The sequence below is a fragment of the Volvox carteri genome, assembly GCF_000143455.1.
Source record: "Volvox carteri f. nagariensis unplaced genomic scaffold VOLCAscaffold_74, whole genome shotgun sequence".
In the NCBI taxonomy this organism is placed as follows: domain Eukaryota; kingdom Viridiplantae; phylum Chlorophyta; class Chlorophyceae; order Chlamydomonadales; family Volvocaceae; genus Volvox; species Volvox carteri.
Window position 1 is genome coordinate 584831 of NW_003307617.1, and position 20043 is coordinate 604873.

At 57.8% G+C, this 20043-nt stretch overlaps 1 protein-coding gene across 1 annotated transcript; it reads left to right on the plus strand.

The window, feature by feature from the left end:
* Nucleotides 1-2459: 2459 nt before the first annotated feature.
* Nucleotides 2460-20043, plus strand: VOLCADRAFT_107729 (uncharacterized protein; the record flags this gene model as incomplete). The annotated part of the gene is made up of 23 exons (XM_002957473.1): nt 2460-2639; nt 2863-2946; nt 3013-3111; nt 3183-3278; nt 3349-3578; nt 5284-5534; nt 6509-6903; nt 7335-7391; nt 7809-8227; nt 8632-8800; nt 9556-10229; nt 10720-10794; nt 10986-11032; nt 12127-13508; nt 13848-13994; nt 14439-14657; nt 15062-15187; nt 15721-15810; nt 15990-16226; nt 16495-16535; nt 17367-17430; nt 18340-18867; nt 19027-20043. The coding sequence occupies exons 1-23, from the start codon at nt 2541-2543 to the stop codon at nt 20041-20043; spliced, it is 6546 nt and encodes a 2181-aa protein (XP_002957519.1). The 5' UTR covers nt 2460-2540.

Here is a 20043-nt window from a genome sequence, read left to right on the forward strand (position 1 = left end):
ATCCAGAAGTAAGCTCTGGTCTCCCAGTCGGTGTTCGGAACCTTCAGAGTACCAGTTGTTGTGTAAACCGTTGTGTCCGCTGGGCTCCGCCACGTCAGCAGCAGCAGTAGCAGCAGCAGCAGCAGCAGCCTTGGAGACGCAGACGGACAGACTGACAGACTCCGGGGTGGGCCCAGCGGTGGGGGTGGTGGACTGCCGCAAGGAGTTGGATTAACGCGGTGTACGATGTACAACAGTCCTTATAATGGGACTCTGCGTAGATATGAACTGGGTTTAGTTATACCCTGGAGAGCATCGTGAGCATTATCGTCATTAGAAGCGGAATTAGAAGCAGTATTAGCAAGTATATATACTCGACAGCCATTTCGAGAGAACCAGCTATGCGATGTCCGTGCGAATACGATGTGCGAACGGTTTGGGTTGTGCGAAATGGTCAAAAGGTGTTGTCAAAAGGTTGGAGTATGTTGGAGTCTGTAAATGGCCTGAGAGGGGGAGCGTCCTGGGCGAGCACATGTGGCTGGCCGTTGGTGTAGTGGCCTTGAAGACGTGTTAAAAAGTTGCCGCTGTTGGGAATTAGTTGGCATTCTAGTTGTATTCTCGTACGACAATTTTTTAGATCCCTTGTAACAGCTTTCTGGTTCAGATTCTAATCTGAACCTGCGAGTTTTTTCTTTTTCACATGAACTCGCAATCCTCCTGGCGCCTTTGGGCCTTTATGAGCTCACATGCGTAAAGTGATCACCACACGGACCACTCCTCAGGCTTTCCCCTCTCTGCCAGCCTCTACAGCGCCCCTTACCCCTCTTCCTGCTCGCCCAACTTTACTTTACCCGCCCCAACATCCAAAACCCCGCCCACTGTTCTGGCTCTGAATGGATTTTACCAGCGGTGGCTATGACATGAACCCTGGAACAATGTGTGCTGCCGTTCGACACGTTGCCGTTCGACACGTTGCCCTGATGTCAGGCCCATACAACCCCCCTCAAAAAGACCAGGCAAACTGCTTCACCTCACCCCGTCGCCGTAATATCAGGGTCCATTCCCGTGGGCCGCAAAAACAACCGAAGCTGTTCTGCCTCAACCCCCGGCGACGTCGCTGTCCTGGGTCCTTTAAGCGCAATGAAAACCGTTCCACCCCAGCGTCACTGCTTGAGGGAGAGAACAGGGTCAGTCGCAGCTTGACGGGGTGGGGACCATCCAGTCCGTTGTGTAACAACTAGCTGAGTCTGAAGCCCCATTGTCACAACCTTCCAACGTTCAGCACCACGTCCTGAATCATCAGTGCCCCCTTCGAGTTTACAGTTACACTTACAGTTACTGTTACAGTGTCAGCACAAGTGCGGAGGGGTTCGTCGAAGCCTTAGGGGCGCCCATTAGGGGGCCGTTCATGAAAGGTGCCTAGTCGCACTGTGGATCACACTGTACGGGTGCCGTATGCCATTTCAGCCCACCACACACAGCGGGGAGAGCGCCTGGCTGAATTATTTATAACGATCGGATGCTTGCTTGCGCGTTCCATTCCGTTCGTGAACTTCTTAACGTCGATGTTGCTGTTCGTCGTTGTCGATACCTTCAGTTTGATGACTATTTGGTCTGTCTGAACGCACGCGCCCACGTCTCTTGGTTCTTCTCCCAGTCCCGCTCGCTCTTCCCTTTCCTCCGGATCACGTCGAAGGAGAGTCAAGAGTCTGGATGATGGTCGCATCCGTCCCAACCTGTCAGACTTTATCGCATCGTAGCTGTTGGGTCCAAACCGCCGACCCGCCCGCGCTTCCACCGTCACCATCAAGTGGTTTCCGAGATCAAAGTCGCCCCCCACCGTGTGGCGCACTGCTCCACCTCCACCCCCAAATGATATGCACTGCAAGTCCACGTACCTCTTCCCGGGCGCCGACCTTTCTATTCCCGTTCGCGGTTCCCTTTTAAAAATTGACGGCTGCTGGCCGGCGGGGCTCATGGAAGCCTGCAGATTCCGACATGGGCCACACTGCAACCCAACTCCGACGTTTCTTGAAGGTGATGGCTTGATGTGGAGACCCCTGAGGGAGCCTGTATTCGGGGTTCTTACATCAGGTCGGAAACGTCTCTTGTGGACTCGGGGAGTTCGAGAGGTCCTTGTTTGGCCGCGCGACGCGGCGCACCTCTGCCTGCACATCCTCCCCGGCCACTATACACCGTGTTCGAGGCGGGAACGTAACATTGTCTGAGGAGAGGAGGGGAAGCAGCAGTACGGCCACGTGATGGTCTGCAGGAAAGTCACGAAACGTCCTGAACCAGCTTAGTAAGGGGCGCCCCCGAAAGGGCCCTGACGGGGCCCGCCTGCTTGTGTACGAATTCGATTTTTGCAGCCCTACTATGTTTTCATTGAAGCTGTGCACGAAGGCCGTATTATTTTGTACAGCCTGGTATTAAGTAAGCGAATCGGGAAGAGAGCAAGAACCTGCTGCCTGGTTTGCGGAGTGCTTGAATGTAAATGCTCGTCGCTCCGTACCGGACTAGCGTGAAGTGGGCCTTTGCGTCCAGCCTTACACCCGATCCCAATGTTTAATCAGGCCACACCACATCCCAATGCGCTTAATGGGTGGGTGGGAGGGTCTTCGGCTGGTCCGCAAGTTTTAAGCCTTGGGTCCAGAGCGGCGGTAAGATGCTTGCATTTATGACAGGGAAATTTATTGGCTACTCTTGCGTCTTACTGCGGTCTCCAATGTGCGTGGGCGATTTACGCCCTGTTCATCTGCCTACTTGCATCGCGACTGATCTCCTTCTCCTTAGGTTTAGATTACTTAGATGTAAACCACTGATTCCCGGTTTTCCTGAATGTGCGATCATTCTGATGCGTTTCCGTACCGCTGTCGTGCCCAGGTCGATGGCTTAGCCTTTCTTGGCACTGACGCGACTAGCTCCGCGCAGCCTTCCTTTGTTCCTGGATGGGGCTTACGTGGTGTGGTGAGGTGTCGCCGAGCTATTGTGTTGTCCTTTGCGCTTGCGATAGACGGGCCCGTCTCCCCGCAGGTCCCTCTTCGCACTGGCGGCCTCGGCCTTCCGGGGGGTCCGCTTTCCTTGGTTGGATTGTCGGCTCCCTCTCTCGAGTCTCCACCTTTGGCGCCTTCTGTGGGTTATCCGTTTGCTGCCCCCTGTTCTGTGTGCAATGTTGGCTGATTATCGTGTCTCGCCTGCCGTAGGAGTTCTTTCTTGGCCCTGGGGTTGTCACCGGCGCCGCCGCCGGATCCGCTGGGCCCCCCGTTAGCCGGCCTTTCCCGCTGGGCGTTCCTGCCCAGGTTGGTAGAGAAGTCCTTTGGCTGCTGACCCTGCTCTAGCGCTCTCCTAAGCGATTCTCTCGGACTGCAGGCACCTGCCCCCTTGGGTGTGGCTCGCGGTCGCCTAGACCAGGTTATCGCTCGGCTCCGCCCTTCGCCCCTCATTTCAGCCGCGGATCAAGAAGCGTCTTACCAGCGGGGTCTGGCCGCGGCCAACCAGATGCTCCTTGGTGCCCTAGCCTCTTCTACGGTGTCCCGCCAGGATGGTGCCGTCACCGAGTTCCTGAGTTGGCTTTCCAGCCATGGTCGTGGTCGGGACTGGTGGAATTGTACGCCAGACGACGTGCTCGTCTATATGACGGTTTGGTGGCTGCCCCGGCATCAGGGCCGAAGTGGCGGCCCCGTTGGGCCTGCCGCCGTTAAGTCCCACCTGTCCTGCCTGAGTGGTTTCTTCAGCCGTGTGGGCCGGGGTGGTCGATTCGACGTCTCCACCGGCCAAGGCAACCCTTGCGATTGCATCTGGGTTGAGGATTTCCGCGCGTCGTATCAGCGGTCCCAGGTCGCCGGGGGTTACACCGAGGTTTCGGCAGTACCTTTGTCTTAGTACCGTGCTCTCGTGGGCTACTTGTGGTCGCAAGTGGTGGTGACTGACGAAGCTTTGCCCCGACTGGTCTTCCTGCGGGACCTGTTGTGCGTGCTTCTCCTGTGGCAGACTGCCCAGAGGGGTCACGATATCGGGAAGCTGGGGGTGGGTGACTTCGTCGAACCTTCGCAGCCTGACCGACCGTACTCTGGGTTCCCGCTACCTCCGCCATGGTCTTGGGGCCCTGGTGGATGTCCTACCCTCTGCTTCCGTCAGCGGGGGACTAAGACCTATCGGCTGGTGCGTGGCCCCGCGGTGCTGCTGCGGCCCAACAGTGAGGACCCCCCTTACTGCATCCCGCGTACTCTGGCTTTTTACATGTGGTCTTGCGCCCAGCCTGGTGCCCCTCCTGGGAGCACTGTCCAAGACACGCTGTTTCGCCCGCTGACGGCGGACCAGCGGGCTTTCAAGGCGGAAGCGCTGCAGAGCGCCACTCTTGCCGCGCGGTTACGGCTACACCTGCGGGCTGCTCAGTTGTACGACGGGGAAACTGTGCACAGTTTCCGCCGGGGTGCCCTGCAGGCCGCTGCGTCGGCCGGTGCGGGAGTTCCCGCCCTGATGGAGTTCAGTCAGCTTCGGACTCCGGCTGTGCTGGAGCGATACCTTGATCCTCATCGTCACGACCGCAATGTGCGGCCCCGCAACTGAGTGCCTGCTTCTCGCCTTAGCGGTCTTGCGATTGCTAGGACGATTTACTTTAGTCGCCGGGGTCTCAGGGCGTTACCTCTAGGGTGGTTGGTTGTGTGGTCTTGTCGCTCGCCCCACCCCAAACTACACCAGGGGGGGGGACGGGAGGGGTGTAGTTTGGCTGGCTCTTGGTTGTCTCTACTCGCTACCTTAGCGAAGAGACGTTAAATGGTATTGAGAGAGAGAGACTGATTTGCGCGGATGCTCGGTATGTTGGAGTTCACTTGCTGTCGTACCACCGTTGTTGCGAGCATTTAAGTCTCTGTAACTGCTTTAAGCACCACATAAGGTTGCTAGAGTTTATGTAACTAATGGTAATTAAATGAAGCTTGAAGCATTATCTAACGTATGCCTGCAGGCGTCACCAGCCGCGTCATTGCAGTCCCTACCGCTCGTACGATTGTACTAACCAATGCTTACTACGCCGCGACTCCACCATGAATCCAAGCTATGATTCTGAATTGTGGTAGCTATATTTATTAAGAGACAATATTGAATCATGTTTATGCTTCTATTAAAGTCTGTTTCGGTACTTATCGCAGTGTATTATAAATAGGTTCTACATATGGTGCCTATCTCAAGCTGGGCGCATCCAGCAATAAGTCCATCTACATACCGGGTCCCACATGTATATATCTGCCTGCTTCTTACATTGTTCACCAAATACGTCACCTCGCTTAACTTTACCCTTGCTAGTGATGACGGCTCATATTACCCCTATTTGGATGCTCTCCTACAAGATCCTAGATACTCCTACATTGTGGGAAGCTCACAGGAGCTAAGGGCGCTTCCCGAATACAACTCAACGGCACGGAGCTTGCCCATCATTGGAAGGAAAGTTGTAGTTGGCGAGTCATTTTTCAGTGTCTTTTCGGCTGCACAAATTCGGCTCTGGGAGGTCGAGAATGGAACAGCTTACGTTCCCGCTTACTTCGACGTCCGGAACGGTGCGTTCTTCCTTCACCTAATGATATGTCCCAAATCGCAAATTGACTTCGAGTCTAATTTACTTTATCGAGTAAAATTTTCAAATCCCACGGGGCAGATGCGGAGTTGTTACTACTGGGGTTCAACCTCAATTGGGGAGCCAGGCCTATTCCAGGTCGCACACCCACGTCCTCCGGAAGCATTGCCAGCAATTACCAGCAGCTGACAAATCTAATTGAAAACCTTCAGCTTTATGTCGAGTTATCCGGGAGTGGCAGGCTTCAGCTCCTGCATACAGTTATTACCAGCGTGCCCTGTGACGGCCTCTTGAAGCTCTTCGCCGGCTTAAACCTCGTACGCGACAACAGGGACTACCTTTCCAACGTCGCCAGAAACGTTACGCCAAACCACCGGGTGAGATCTGATGACGTTAGTACGGCAAGGAACGGGGGCCCATGTCCGGGCCAGCAGAGGAGGGCGCCGTCCTCTGCTCCACCAGAGGCGCACAGCTTTGATGAAGCCACTGAGTTTTGTAACATACACACAATTGCACATACCTTCCCGCCTTTCGCGTGCTGCCAGTATGGGCTGTGGACATACCATATGTACATACATACATATGTACATACATACGTACATACCATCTGTACATACATACATACATACATACATACATACATACATACATACATACATACATACATACATACATACATACATACGATGCCCCCCGAGGTTCCGGGATCGAGACCATGTCAGGTCGAAAATCCTTCCGATGGTGGAAGGTAAGAGTGCCCCCTAGTCGATGGACGGTGGTGACCTGGGATAAAGTTGACTCGCGAGCCGACCAGGAATGGAGTTGAGCCGCCGTTGATCCGGCAGATTCCGTTGGATGCCGGTGGTGGGTGCTGAACCTGAGCGATCCACTGAGAAGTCGGCTAGGGTGACATCATACATACGGGCTCTCACACATCATACATACGGGCTCTCTCAGCAAGAATGCGGGGCCGTTACCTACAACATCACACGGTGGGGGTCCGAGGACATCACACGGTGGGGGTCCGAGGACATCACACGGTGGGGGTCCGAGGACATCACACGGTGGGGGTCCGAGGACATCACACGGTGGGGGTCCGAGGACATCACACGGTGGGGGTCCGAGGACATCACACGGTGGGGGTCCGAGGACATCACACGGTGGGGGTCCGAGGACATCACACGGTGGGGGTCCGAGGACATCACACGGTGGGGGTCCGAGGACATCACACGGTGGGGGTCCGAGGACATCACACGGTGGGGGTCCGAGGACATCACACGGTGGGGGTCCGAGGACATCACACGGTGGGGGTCCGAGGACATCACACGGTGGGGGTCCGAGGACATCACACGGTGGGGGTCCGAGGACATCCGCCGATTGGGGAGCCTATTGGCAAATTCCCCAATGGTTGTGTGTTTCCGAGCCGTTTCTGAGCCGTTTGAGTTCGCTTTCTGCAGTCTATCTAGGCGCCTTGCATTGCCTGGCCAGGGTGGGTGCCCTGACTGCCCTGGTTGTCTCAGGTGCAGCAGTAATGCACGGCCAGTGCCTGGCCCGCTGGTTCTACTCTTCGTGCGTCTGGAGCCCACTCTAACAACCATATACACACATGCACATCACATACCTTATTGTTACGGACTTCCACGTGTTGTCTTCTCCTAACAGAACGTTTGTGATCTGTCTGTAGCCGTTACACAGGCGTACCAGCTCTACCACGTGGAATGCTCGCCTCCCATTTCCTGCCTAAACCCTAAAAACCCTAAAAACCCTAAAACCCCTCCTGCAGCTGGTGTATCCCTACCTCTTCATCAAATACGCCCGGCTTGGGCCGGTCTGGGTGGAGGTGAGGCACATGAACTCCGTACGACACAGAAAGCCACGACAGGGCATCCGTAGCGCCTCTCGGTTCTAGACCCGGGCGGCCGTTCAGAGTCACCGAGCCCTATCACCCTATTCGCCAACACACTTGCACGCTGCTCAACCGCAAACTACTTCCACTAAGGCGAATGGTCACATTTTTGTTACCAGCTTCTCTCTCGCCACCTATGCATCTCAGTTTCAGGGGTTTTAGATATTTTGCATGTTGGATATAGAGAACAATATCGCTGCTGCTATTTCATGACCACCATTAGAGATGGTCAGGTCACCGCACCAAAACGTTTTAACCCATCGACTTTCTGCCCGTCCTGGACTCATACACACCCCGTCCCGTCCCGCTGCATCCCGCTGCGGCCACTCTTCGCTGTTTCATCCCCCGCAGGACCTCACGCTGTCCTGCGCAGCGAATGCGGATATCCAGCCATCCGCCTGCCCCCAAACGCTCCCACCCACCATTGTCAACGTTTCCAGCCACGACGACCTGGTCAACGCGTTGACCACGCTTGAAAGCACACATCTGGCACGCTGTGAAACACACATGACCGTGCTGCGCCTGCTGAGCGACGTAACGCTGGATGTGAGTCGTTGGCCGCGCGGCGGCGGCGGGCTCTTCATCACATCGAATGTTACCTTTGAATGCGCCCCGGGGCAGTTGCTGGTGCTGGATTTTGCTGGCGGCCTGAATCTGTTTAAATTGCGCGGTGCCGCGTTTGTGCGAATGCACAATTTGGTGGTGACGAACCTTGCAACGGCACCGGTTGGTGTGTTCACTGTGCCAATCTGGGCGTTCAATTTTGAAAGGTAAGGGAGAATGCGGTACAGGGAGGACCCGGCCGGGGGGGAAAGGGCCGGGAAGGAAATAGGGGGAAGGGATGGAGCGCAAACGGAGCGGAAGGGGTGGGACGAGAGCAGTGTGATGTCGGTGTTTGCCGCGACTGGGGGTCTGGATATTGGGTGGAGAGGAGACGTGGGTAAGTACTTCAGGAGGGAGGGAGGGACAGTGGGCGGGACAGCGGGAGAGGCAAGGCCTACAATAATATAGTCCACTACCTCTCCACGCTGCAGGACCTCACAATTTCCTCTATCTCTCCATCTCTACGTTTTGGCGCGCACCGTAGTACTCCGACAACACCTAAGCCACCAGTTGCCAAACCTAAAACCTAAAACCACCCTCCTCACCCTCCTCACCCTCCGAAACCCCCCAGGGACCTCAATGTGGTTGGAGAGGGCCGGCTGCACATGGTCAACACCACTGGTGTTATTGCACGTGATGAATTCGCGCACCTGCTGTTCTGGACATCCATACTGAGCAATCCTCTGCAGGCGGTTGCGGCTCTGGCAGCCTGGCAGCATTTGATCGGAAGCATGGATAATGTGAGAACCCCCGGTGTCTTTATGGCGGCTGTGGTGCTGTGGTGGACGGACGGTTTGGGGGATTGTTTTGTCGTATGTATTTGTCGTACGTCATAAGATGGTTAACGCGCGAATGCTCCCCTGTGGGCGGAGTTGCTTCCGCTACCGTACGGCAATGGCGGTCCACTCTGTATTCTCTACCGTCTTGACCGATCTGTACCTTGAGCTATCTGTACTGCGCATCTTGCACCTTCCCCTGGCCTCCTATCCCCTGGTTGATACCCTAGCCTGTTTGACGCTTAGAACTCCTCCCCACCTTCCACAAAAGCACAACCTGGCTGCATGGCTGCATAGCTGCTGGGACATATGAGCAAAGCTTTCGCAGAATTTTACTTTGGCACTTTATGACTCACATGGCCGTCCCCATGTTGGCCCCCAACCAACCCCACCCATTATACAATCTTCCCACCTTCTCGACTCCCTTTCCTCGACTTCTTTGCCCCGCATTATCCCCTCCCCCCTCGCTCTGCGCGGCCTAACCCCTACGACGTTTTGGCTCTGTTGACCGATTCAACAGCAGCAGCAGCAGCAGCAGCAGCAGTACTAGCAATGACTTTACTTGAAATTCTGCACTCTCTGCAACCCTCTCACTATGAGCCTGACCCTGGCCTCTGACTCGTGCCTCTCCATCGTACTCATCCATTCATTCATTCATTCATCCCTTATTTCTCCCCGCCCGCCATCCCATCCCATACCGTTCTGCTTCCCTTCCAAAGTATCCCCGAATCACCAACGAAAGCCTCACATTCAGCCAGATTACCGGCATGGGAGTAACGTGCGCCAACATCACCATCATCACGCAACCATTATCCGCCCCGGTCATCAACGCCACTGCCACTGCCATTGCCAGCGACGATGCGATACGCAGCAGCCCATCATTCGAGCACCTGATGACGCTGCCGCCGCTGCTGCGACCCCTCACCGGGGTCGACCAGCTCCTAGGCTCAGACATCTTCGCTGGACCGCCGTACACCGTCGCCATTTACTCCGCTGCACAGCTGCGCCGTACACTCGCTTTTCCCGACGCCCGCTTCACTCGTTTAGCTCAGGCCGACGGCCTAACGAACAGCAATACAACTGCCGTGCTCCTACTTCTGCAAAACAACATTTCCCTGGCGGTGGCGGACGGGCTCCCTCGCAGCGTCGCCGCGAAGCTGCCTGTGCTGCGTCGTATAATCGCACAGGGCAAGCCGTACAGCGGCGTGGAGCTGGATTTTGGACTGGGGACGGGGCTTCTGGCCGCTGTTGGGCGTGGTGGTGAGGTGGCGTTTAAGTACTTGACGCTGCGTGGAGCCGGATGGTTGGCGAATTACACGCCGGCGAATGCAGCTCAGCAGTTGTCACCTCAGAGCTATCTGCAGATGGGGATGTGGGTCGTGAGCTTCGAACGGTGGGTTAAGGAGGGTTTCTGAGAAGCCAGGGAAGGGGCTTCGGATAAGACAGAAGTAGACTCGAGCGAGTATAAGGAAGTCCGTGGTGAGGGAGTGAAGGAGAAGCACCTGGAAGGAAACTAACTACTCCCGGGTGGAGATGGGGTTGATAGGGACGGACAAAGCTCGGAGGGGGGAAGGAAGGAAAGGACTACACACACCACGCCGCGGTAGAGCTTTCCCCTCTTTCGTAATCCACAACCCTCCCCGTCACCATCACCGCCACATGTGTCATGTATGTATGTATGTATGTATGTATGTATGTATGTATGTATGTATGTATGTATGTATGTATGTATGTATGTATGTATGTATGTATGTATGTATGTATAGGTGTATGCAGTTCGTGCGGTTCCGGGTGCCCCGTTGGATTTTCCCCTCCTAATCCCTGAAACCCTTCCCCGGACTGTACGGCACCCCCCGGGGAACTGTCCCTCTTGTTCCGTACAGCACGGGGCAGCGGCGTGTGAGCCTCCAGTCCACCAGGATGCTCATCTCCTCGCAAGAGATGGACCTGCTGCTCAGGTGCCTGGAAAGCTACAACAACAGCGCCGCTAGCACCGCCAGCACCACCACCAACAGCACTACCACCAACAGCACAACCGTGGGCGCCTCATTAGCATCGCCGTCGTCGCTGTCGTTATCGTCATCATGGTCTGGGGCTGTCAATGGCGGCGCCGGCGGCGGCGGGGCTGCTGCTACACCGTTGCTTCCAGGTCTTTTCGGAGACATCTGCGCTCAGCTGATACCCCAGGGCACGCAGGTACGTGGTCGGTCGGGGAAACAGGCGGTCCGGGTTCGGAACTAAATAAGCTTAAGCTACCGGGCGGCGGTGAGCTCGGTGGAAAGGGGAGAGGGGGTAGACCGATGAGAGGGTGCTGTTTATGTCTGGTCTGACGTCAGCTTGTGCTGCAAAAAAGGGCTGTTTATGTAGGAGTGTAGGAGTGTTGTATTCTAAGGGCTGCTCGCCGGAGCCGCCTGGAGCTCCTCCAAGAGTACGCGCTGCCCCTCCTGACTTGGTTTTAGGGTTCTAAGGTTTTATGTTGGAGAGTTTTAGCTTCATACGGTCGTTGCTGTTGTAGTTGCTTCCCAGTTCGATGCACAACCAACGCTCCTTTCGTCCTCCTCCTCTTCCCCTTTCTCCGCCTCCTCCTCACTCCTTATGTTCGCATACGCGCGCACGCGCACACACACAGACACACTCTCTCTCTCTCTCTCTCTCTCTCTCTCTCTCTCTCTCTCTCTCTCACACACACACACACACACACACACACACACGTGCGCGCACATGCACACTCTCTCTCACACTCACACGCGCGCACACACACACACACACACACACACACACACACGCGCGCGTACTCTGTCTCACACAGCTGAGCTTCCTGAGTCGCGAGTCCGGGCGTGTGGTTATCTCCAGCCTGGCCATGAACTCCGTTGAAGCCACCGATTTGGAACTGGCGGTGGATCCGGATCTTCAACGACCTGACCTGCTGCTGCTCATGCAAGGTATGAGGGGGAGCATCAAAATTTGGCGCTGTCCGCGGTGAACAGCGACTTATAAAAAGCCTAAAAAAAGGCCGAAAGACACCAGACCGAACACACGAATGTAAATTGAAATGGTTTTTTTCACCGGGGTAAATGCATTTAGTTGAAAGATGGGCGTGGACATGCGCACGTGCGAGGTTTTCTTGCTGATTGATTAATGTTCCCATTAGGAGCCACGTACTGTCATTATATCCCACTAAAAGCTTATAATTGAAACAACCCAACACCTGCTTTCAGCTCATCCCTCTTTCTGGCGTGTCGCCCATCCTGTCACGGTTTCCTTTCACTTCGCCCCGAAACCAACAACAGGTGCGTATCGGAATGGCTCTAGTGCGCGTACAAACACCCACGCAATCGTCGGCGGCGCCGTCGGCGGCGCTGCCGGCTGCTTGCTGCTGGCGGTGGCGGCGCTGATGTACGGCGTCCGCCGCAGCCGCTCCCGCCGCCACGAGGAGCAGGAAGCGGGCCTTCGAGGCTTACAAGCCAACCAGCTTGAGCAGATCAGCCAACAAAATCCGTTGGCGCAACTGATTTTGGATCACTTGGCGGGTAAGGATCAAGCCGTGGCGGCCAAGCTGGAGCGTGCAGGCGGCAGTACGGCAGACAGCCAGGCTACTGCTGTCGCCACCATAGTTGCCGGCCACACGACCAGTGCTAGCTTTGGCGCCGCTGCCACCGCCGCTGCTGCCGCCACCAGCGGCGCGTCCAGTTGTTGTGCCGTCGGTTCAGACGGCGCGTGCGCCGTGACGGCGGCGACGGCAATTACGGCAGCGGCAGCGGATCCCGCTAATATCAATGCCATTGAGCTTGCAGAAATCTTTAAACACCTGACTATTTTGGGGGTGGCCAATTTATCCAACGCAACCGCAGCTGCTGCAGCCGCGGCCGGCGGGCGGGAGAGCGGCGGCGGCATGATGGACAGCGGTGGCAGCCGCGGTTTCCGCTCCGGAACCAAACCCGGATTTACCGGCGGCAGCCGCAGCAGTGTGGGTGGCAGCACCGGCAGCGGCAGCGGCGGCAGCCCTGCGGGTGGCGGCGGCGGTGCTACCAATCCACAGCAAGTCCCCGGGCTGCTGGCGCTGCCCCATGCCTTAGTGCAGAGGATGAGCTGGTGTTGGGAGGCCGGAGGGACGCACGGTAGGGAGCGGGCGTGGGACAAGAAAAGTACGGCGGGCCAACCGCCAGGTCCAGGGATAGCATGCAGCGTCGGCGGCGGCAGCAGCTGTGGCAAAAAGGCCGGGGAAAAAGATGACGGGAGTCCGCTGCCGCAGCAGCGCGGCAGTAGCCCCGGCTCAGCCGCTCATGCGGCTACTGCGGCGGTGGCAGGAGTCACAGGGTCAGCATTAGCAGGGTCAGCAGCGGCGGCAGCAGTAGCGCCTGCGGTCGAGGGAAACGGCCAGGTTGCAGCTCAAACAGACGTCGCAGCCGGCGGCCGTACGGGGCCAGGGACGTTGGTGCCGGCGCCGCTGCCGGCGGCGCCAGCAGGCCACGACGGCGACGTGGAAGAGGCCGGCGGCGGGGCCGCCGAGCGCGGCGGCATGTGCGGCAAGGGTACGGCAGCAGGCAGCACCATCACTGCCGCTGCCGCCGCCGCTACCGCCGCCTCGCTCCCCCCTGGACTTCACCATCAAGTATCTCAGAGCCCCGTTCTGGAGGAGTTACTGCGATTGAGCTTGGACCTGGCTGGCGAGGTGCGGCTTCTTTAGGTTGGGGTTTGGGTAGGTGGGTGGGCTTAACATCCCCCCGCGGGGGGAAGAGAGGCGTTGTGGTGAGGGGTTGGGATCAGTAGCTCCAGAACCACACTCCAGTCGCCCGTTACTACCCCCTCCACCCCGCAAGCCTTCTCTTCTCCACCGCATACCTCCCCCCCCTTGATGTGGCGCCGTACCTCACGCGGGGTAGAAATCCATAAGTTGTACAGAATGCATTTGGCCTGTTTGCCTAACAAATGTATGTAATATCCTCTCACATCTGTTCCTTGAGCGGCCGCCCTTCCACCATACCACTCCACCCCACGCCACACCGCACAGATTGACGACAACCAGCTCATGGTGAGGGATGTGGTGGCCAGTGGTGGCTTTGGAACTGTGTACCGGGGCACTTGGCACAACCTGCCCGTGGCGGTCAAGGTGGTGCTCTTCTCCACAGCCTCCACCAACAGGCGGATCGCGCTGCAGGTCTGTATGTCGTTACAGGGTGGTTAAGCTTCACCAGCGGGCCCCCCGCTGCAGGTCTAATAAGGGGAGGGCGGACGGGGATCTCCGCTGGAGCGGGGCGTGCAGACCTGGGACTAGGAGATAGAGCTATAGCGAAAAGAGGAAGAGGCGGGGAGGGGATTGGCCACTCCAAAGGTAGAAGAAGGGTGAAAATCCTGGAACACAAGACGTATAAAGGCATGGGAAAGGAGTGCCGTTACGGTGGCAGTGACCCGTGGGTCAGTAGCTGTAGTGTTATAGTGCTGCCCCGCGGGATAGTGAGGTCAACTAGTTGGGCGGTACGGCAGCCCCCGGGTGGCAAAGTGCCAAACCCTAAGTTGGTGATGATGCCGGTGACCCCGCCCCTGGGTCAGTTGGGGACCTCCACTCTCCATCCCCCCCACTCCCCCCTATTGCCATTCGCAGGAGGCAGCCCTTTCCAAATCCATCAGCCATCCGAACATCATCGCGACGTACGCTGTGGACGCAAAGCCCATGGCGGTGCTGAGACGCGGTAGCAAGGGTGGCGGCGGCGGCGGTGGTGGTGGTGGTGGTGGTGGTGGTGGTGAAGCCGGTGGTAGCGATGCCAGCGGTAAGCCGCTGCCTAGGCACGAGGCCAGGAGCCGCAGCCTGGCAGATATTGAGGTACGCGTGGGGGGGAGGCGGGGGGGGGGTGGGAGGAGGTGGAGGGAAGGTGGGAGGGAGGGAAAGGAGGAGACGGAGGATGGGAAGGAGGAAGGGATTCGAGCCCAGCTGCCCAGCTGCCAGATTCCCACACTGCCCACATCTTTGTGATGATGGCCTTGAGTACCGACATACACGTGATGTGTTTTGCCATGGACGCCGCTTGCTACTGCGGCGGCTGCTTTTTGCGCTCATATTACCATATTGCCTCAGATGTATGATCACAGCCTCCGCCTCCTGCCGTAACTCTCCAGCCCCCCCCCTGGGTACTTCACCACATTGCCGTCCTCATCTACCACCGCAATCACCACCACCACCACCACCACCACCGCTACCACCACCACCACCACCACCATTGTTAACAGGAGTGGCGGCTGTACATCATCCAGGAGTTCGCTGACGGGGGGACTCTGAGGCGGGCGCTGGACATCGGAACCTTCCATCAAGAACTGAAACACCCGCACCCACACCATTTTTGCACGCCGCGAATCGTAAGTGGTACAGAGGCAGTTAAGAAGGGCGCGGGGATGCTGCTGCTAGTACTTGGTGCTCTGAGGTACTCTGAGGTCCTCTGTGCCGCACAGGGAGCAGACAGTGGAAGTCGGCTGTGCGGTGGCAGTGGCGTTGTATGCCATCGTGCCCGGATGCGGGAACGTATGAAACGAAGAGGGGAGGAAAGAAAGAGGGATGACACGTTGAATGATGTCGCTCCCCCTTCCCATTCGCACCGCAGCCCCCCTGGCCCCTCTACCTCCCACCTCCCACCTCCCACCTCAACCGACCGGATTCCCTGTCCCAGCGCCTTACGGGCCGGTAACTCGGAACACCCCTTGGTGTTTTCCTAATTCATATACTGCTTGGGCCGATTTCCATCAATACACACACGCACGCACGCATACACACACACACGCTTCTCACCCTCACCTCTTGCCCGCATGGTGTGCTCTTTTCCCCCCCTCCCTTTACCCTGGGGGCGCCCCCCTCTACTCGACGTACACACGCATACACACTCATACATGGCCAGGACATGATCCTGGATATCGCTCAAGGGGTGGCAGCTGCGCTGGCCCACCTGCACTCGAAGAACATCGTACACGGGGACCTGAACCCCAAGGTGCGTGTGGGAGCGTGGACGCGTGTGCTTGTTTTTGTGTCAGTGGTGGTTGGCAGTTGGCAGTTGGCAGACGGATCCTATGTGTGCATGTATGTGTGGTGGAGAGAGGTTGTGTGCGAAATTGAGGGCACGTAACTGTGTTTTTCCCCTGGCACCTTTCTTATCTCACGTTGTTGCAGAACGTGCTACTCAAGATGGTAACACGCGGCGGAGGCTCCGAAACCCCTCAGGCTAACGGTCGATGGCTCGGGACCAAAATGTCAGCAGCGGCGGCGGCGTCTTCGCAGTACAGCGACTACCCTCTGGCCGGTCGCTGCGGCTTTGCCATCAAAGTAGCGGACTTTGGCCTTAGCGTAAAGATGGAGCACAGCCACGTCAGCGGGTTGCGACAGGGCACTCCGTTCTACGCGGCACCGGTATGTGAGGCGGGAGAGAAGGGGAAAAAGGGAGAAGGGAGGACGAAAGGGTGAGGTTTTGGCAGCAGCTGTTCCCTTTGGGGTTCGAACCGGATACGTTGTACAATAAGGTCAGCAATTATAGTTTGCGTCCATCTGTGGTCTTCTGAGCTTTTTAGGCATCGGTCACTTAGGCAGTAAGTGGACTGTGTTCTGTTCGCCCCGTGTTGACACACCCTCGCCCCCCACTCACCCGCCTTCTCCCCCCCGGGTCCCCCCGCCCCCCCAGGAGCTGTCCCAGCTGGGCATCATGTCCCGAGCTGCTGACACGTACGCCTTCGGGGTGCTTCTTTGGGAGCTGTACTGGGGCCGACCAGTGAGTTATATTACTACTGCTACTACTGCTACTACTGCCACTACTGCCACTACTGCCACTACTGCCACTACTGCTACTACTGCCACTACTGCCACTACTGCTACTACTGCCACTACTGCTACTACTGCCACTACTGCTACTACTGCTACTACTGCTACTACTGCCACTACTGCTACTACTGCTACTACTGCTACTACTGCTACTACTGCCACTACTGCTACTACTGCTACTACTGCCACTACTGCTACTACTGCTACTACTGCTACTATTGCCACTACGCACATACACACACATTCACACACACGGTGGGGCCAGGCACCCCCCCCCGTCCTTGCCTGTCTCGTTGGTCCCCTTCTGTCGCCAATAGCCGTGCACGTCCTTCCTTCTTTTCGCCTCACTCCTTCCTCCTCAAAAACAGTACATCGGCAGCTGACACTGTTGCATTTTTGTAGACTGCATGTTTTCCATTCGTCGTGACGTGATTCTAACGAACTGTGCTAAGCGATGGAAAGGAAACCTTTCGAAGTCGGTTGTTTACAACATTGTGGTAGCGGTGAACTGCTCAGGGAAGTCACCCGTTGCCCTGATGTGCTCCAAAAAGGGTGTGCGTGTAGGATGGGCACAAAAGCTGGCTTGTTAAACTTTCTGTCCTATCCTCCTCGGCATCATGCTCACTTGCCGCCTTCTTGGCGTACTCTACCACGTATAGCACTCTGAGGCCGACAACCCTTTCGCATCCTACGGTCTTCCCCTGGGGGAGGTCCTTCGTCATGTGGGCTGACCAGTCACATTGCAGCCGTCAATGTGGGGGGGGAGTTGCTGGGGGATGTCCAGCTCCGTCCGTCCCAGGTGGGGGGGACTGTGCTGGTCCTGGTCCAGGAGCGCGACCAGGAGCGCGATGGCTCTTGCGGGCGAGCTCCTCCAGTTTCGGACGGGCCCGGCCCCTCGTGTGATGTGGTCTCGAGCTGTCGACTTGCCACGGTGCCTACAGCGGTGTAGGGTGCGGATGGCCCTTAGATGCGGCGGCTCGGGGGCCCCAGCTTGTCATCGATGAAGATGAAGATGACCATCCCCGTGTGGGCCTGGGGCTGGTCATTATCCGCATCAGGATTGTTAAGACGCAACTCCGTAAAATCCGAGTTGACCCGCACGTGTCGTCCTGCCTCTCAGTCTCGGACAGGGCGCGCGCGTTCCCTCTCTCCCCCTCACGAGGGTCGGCTGAGCGGCCACTCCTTACACACCTCGCGACTCCTTTCTTTTCGGATTCACCATTTCCTAGTAAACTCATCAACTACGTGTACCGGTGGAATTTTGGGATGCTAGTATTTTTTCATCGCCGGATGCGCCCTTCCTTCGTTCCTTCCGGCAAAGGGCAACCAGGAAGGCGTTTTGTAAAGAACCAACAACTGCCCTATTGTCCAAGCGTTCCTGAAGGCCGGTCAAACCTGCTGATGCTCAGCGTGGCGCTTCAGAAGGTCGCTTTCGATCCCGAGGGTTGCGCAATTTCCTCGGAGAGTTAACAGTCTTCGGCCGGTAACCGGCAGAGACCAGCCGGCCCAGGGACATGGACATACCTTCATGAACGCCGTGTCACAGAGCAAATCCGCCCCCAGGGCCGCTTTAAAGGGGTTCCAAAGCTAATCGGATATATAATCTTTTAGCGCACATACCTCTCTGTATTTTGCCCTGTTCAGTTACTGGGTGGCTCTCACCGTGAACCACTTTCACCAGTTGGACATGCGTGTGCTGCTGCTGCAGATCTGGGTTCCGGATCCTGTCGCTCCGGGTGGTTATGTACAGCACTGCGACTTCCCTCTCCTGCCCCCGGGCTGCCCCTCGGAGTACTGCGAGCTGGTTTCGGAGTGCTTGCAGCTCAACCACCTGCAACGACCCGGCTTTGAGGAGATCGGATCACGGCTTCGGTCGCTCGCCGTTTGGTGGTGCTGCCTGGGAAGAGGTGATGCTGCCTGGGCGCCCTCTGCTGCTATGACCATCAAGACCAACGCGACTGGAAGCGGCGGCCGTGGCGGTGGTGGTGGTGGTGGTGGGATAGGCGGTGAGGTCTTTGCAGCTATGCCTGGCCGGGCCCTTCCTGCCGTACTTCCGCCGCAGCTGCCACACCATCAAGCCGTACTGCTACAGCAGCACTACCATCACCAGCAGCACCAGCAACACCAGCAACACCAGCAACACCAGCAGCACCAGCAGCACCAGCAGCACCAGCAACACCAGCAGTCGCATGCACAGCTCGGAGGTAAGGTCATCCAGCCCCCGTTACAAGCTCAGGTGCGGGATGGCCCAGCTGCACCCGACTGGCACTTGCCCCAAATACCCTATGTGGGTGGGGGCGTGGGCGTGGGTGCTGTCGGGGGGGGTACCCTGCCAGATACCGCTTCTACGACAGCGACGGCTATATGGGCCGCGGGCACCGCTGCTCTTCCGCAGCAGCTGCAGGGTGCCCCCGAACCGGATGTGGTGGCTGCCACCGCGTTCGCGGCGATGGTGGGTACAACTCAGCGAACGTGTGAGGCCACGGCGGCTCAACGTGTCCGGCTTCCAGCAAATGAGCAGCAGCGGCAGCAGCAAGGGCCCGTCCTGCGGGAGCCGTACCCGCGGCTACCGTACCAACCGCCGTATCAACAGTTGTGCGAGCAGCCGTACGAGCAGCCGTACCAGCAAGCACGACATGTTGGACCTCAGAACCACCGGCCTGTGGGCCATGTGGATGACGCTGCTGCTGCGGTGATGGAGAGCAGCGCTGGCGGTGGCTACTGCGGCGGCAGCGACAGCGCGGCAGCTAGCGCCGTGCAAGTGATGCCTGCGCTCGCAGACGTCACCATGGTCCGACGGAGCGATATTGTCGTACTGCCATTTCCGGAAGTTGGGAGGCGAGGCGGCGTCGAGGCAGCGGCGGCGGTTGAGGAACGTGTAGGTGGTACGGCAGAAGCCCCGCTGCCGGCGTTGGATCGCTCTGAAGTAAGCACCACCACCGCCGCCGCCGCCGTCACCGCAAGCCGGTACGAGCACCTGTTGCCTGGCGGCGGTGGCGGCGGCGGCGGCGGCGACGGTGGGGGCGGTGGGGAGCTGGTTCCAGACCCCGAGCAGAACAACATCGACGACAAGCTCTGTGACGCCCTGCCGGCGCTGCTCACCTGTCACAGGGCCGGTAACGGCGGCGGCGACAGTCATGAAAGCCGTGAGGGGTACGGCAATAGTGAAGACGGCAGCGGGGCCGATCGACCGTTGTTCATGTCCCCGACGGCGACGGCGACGGCGACGGCGATGAGTCACCTGACGACGGCGCCACATCCGGTGGATCCGTACGCAGCTGGGAACGGAACCGGGTGCATCACGGGCAGCAGCGCCGCCGGCGCCAGCGTCAGTGTTGCAACGATGATGGATGCCGTACGGCCCCGCGGGTTGGAAGCGATTCGGGAGGAGCCGGCGGAGGAGGAAATGTAG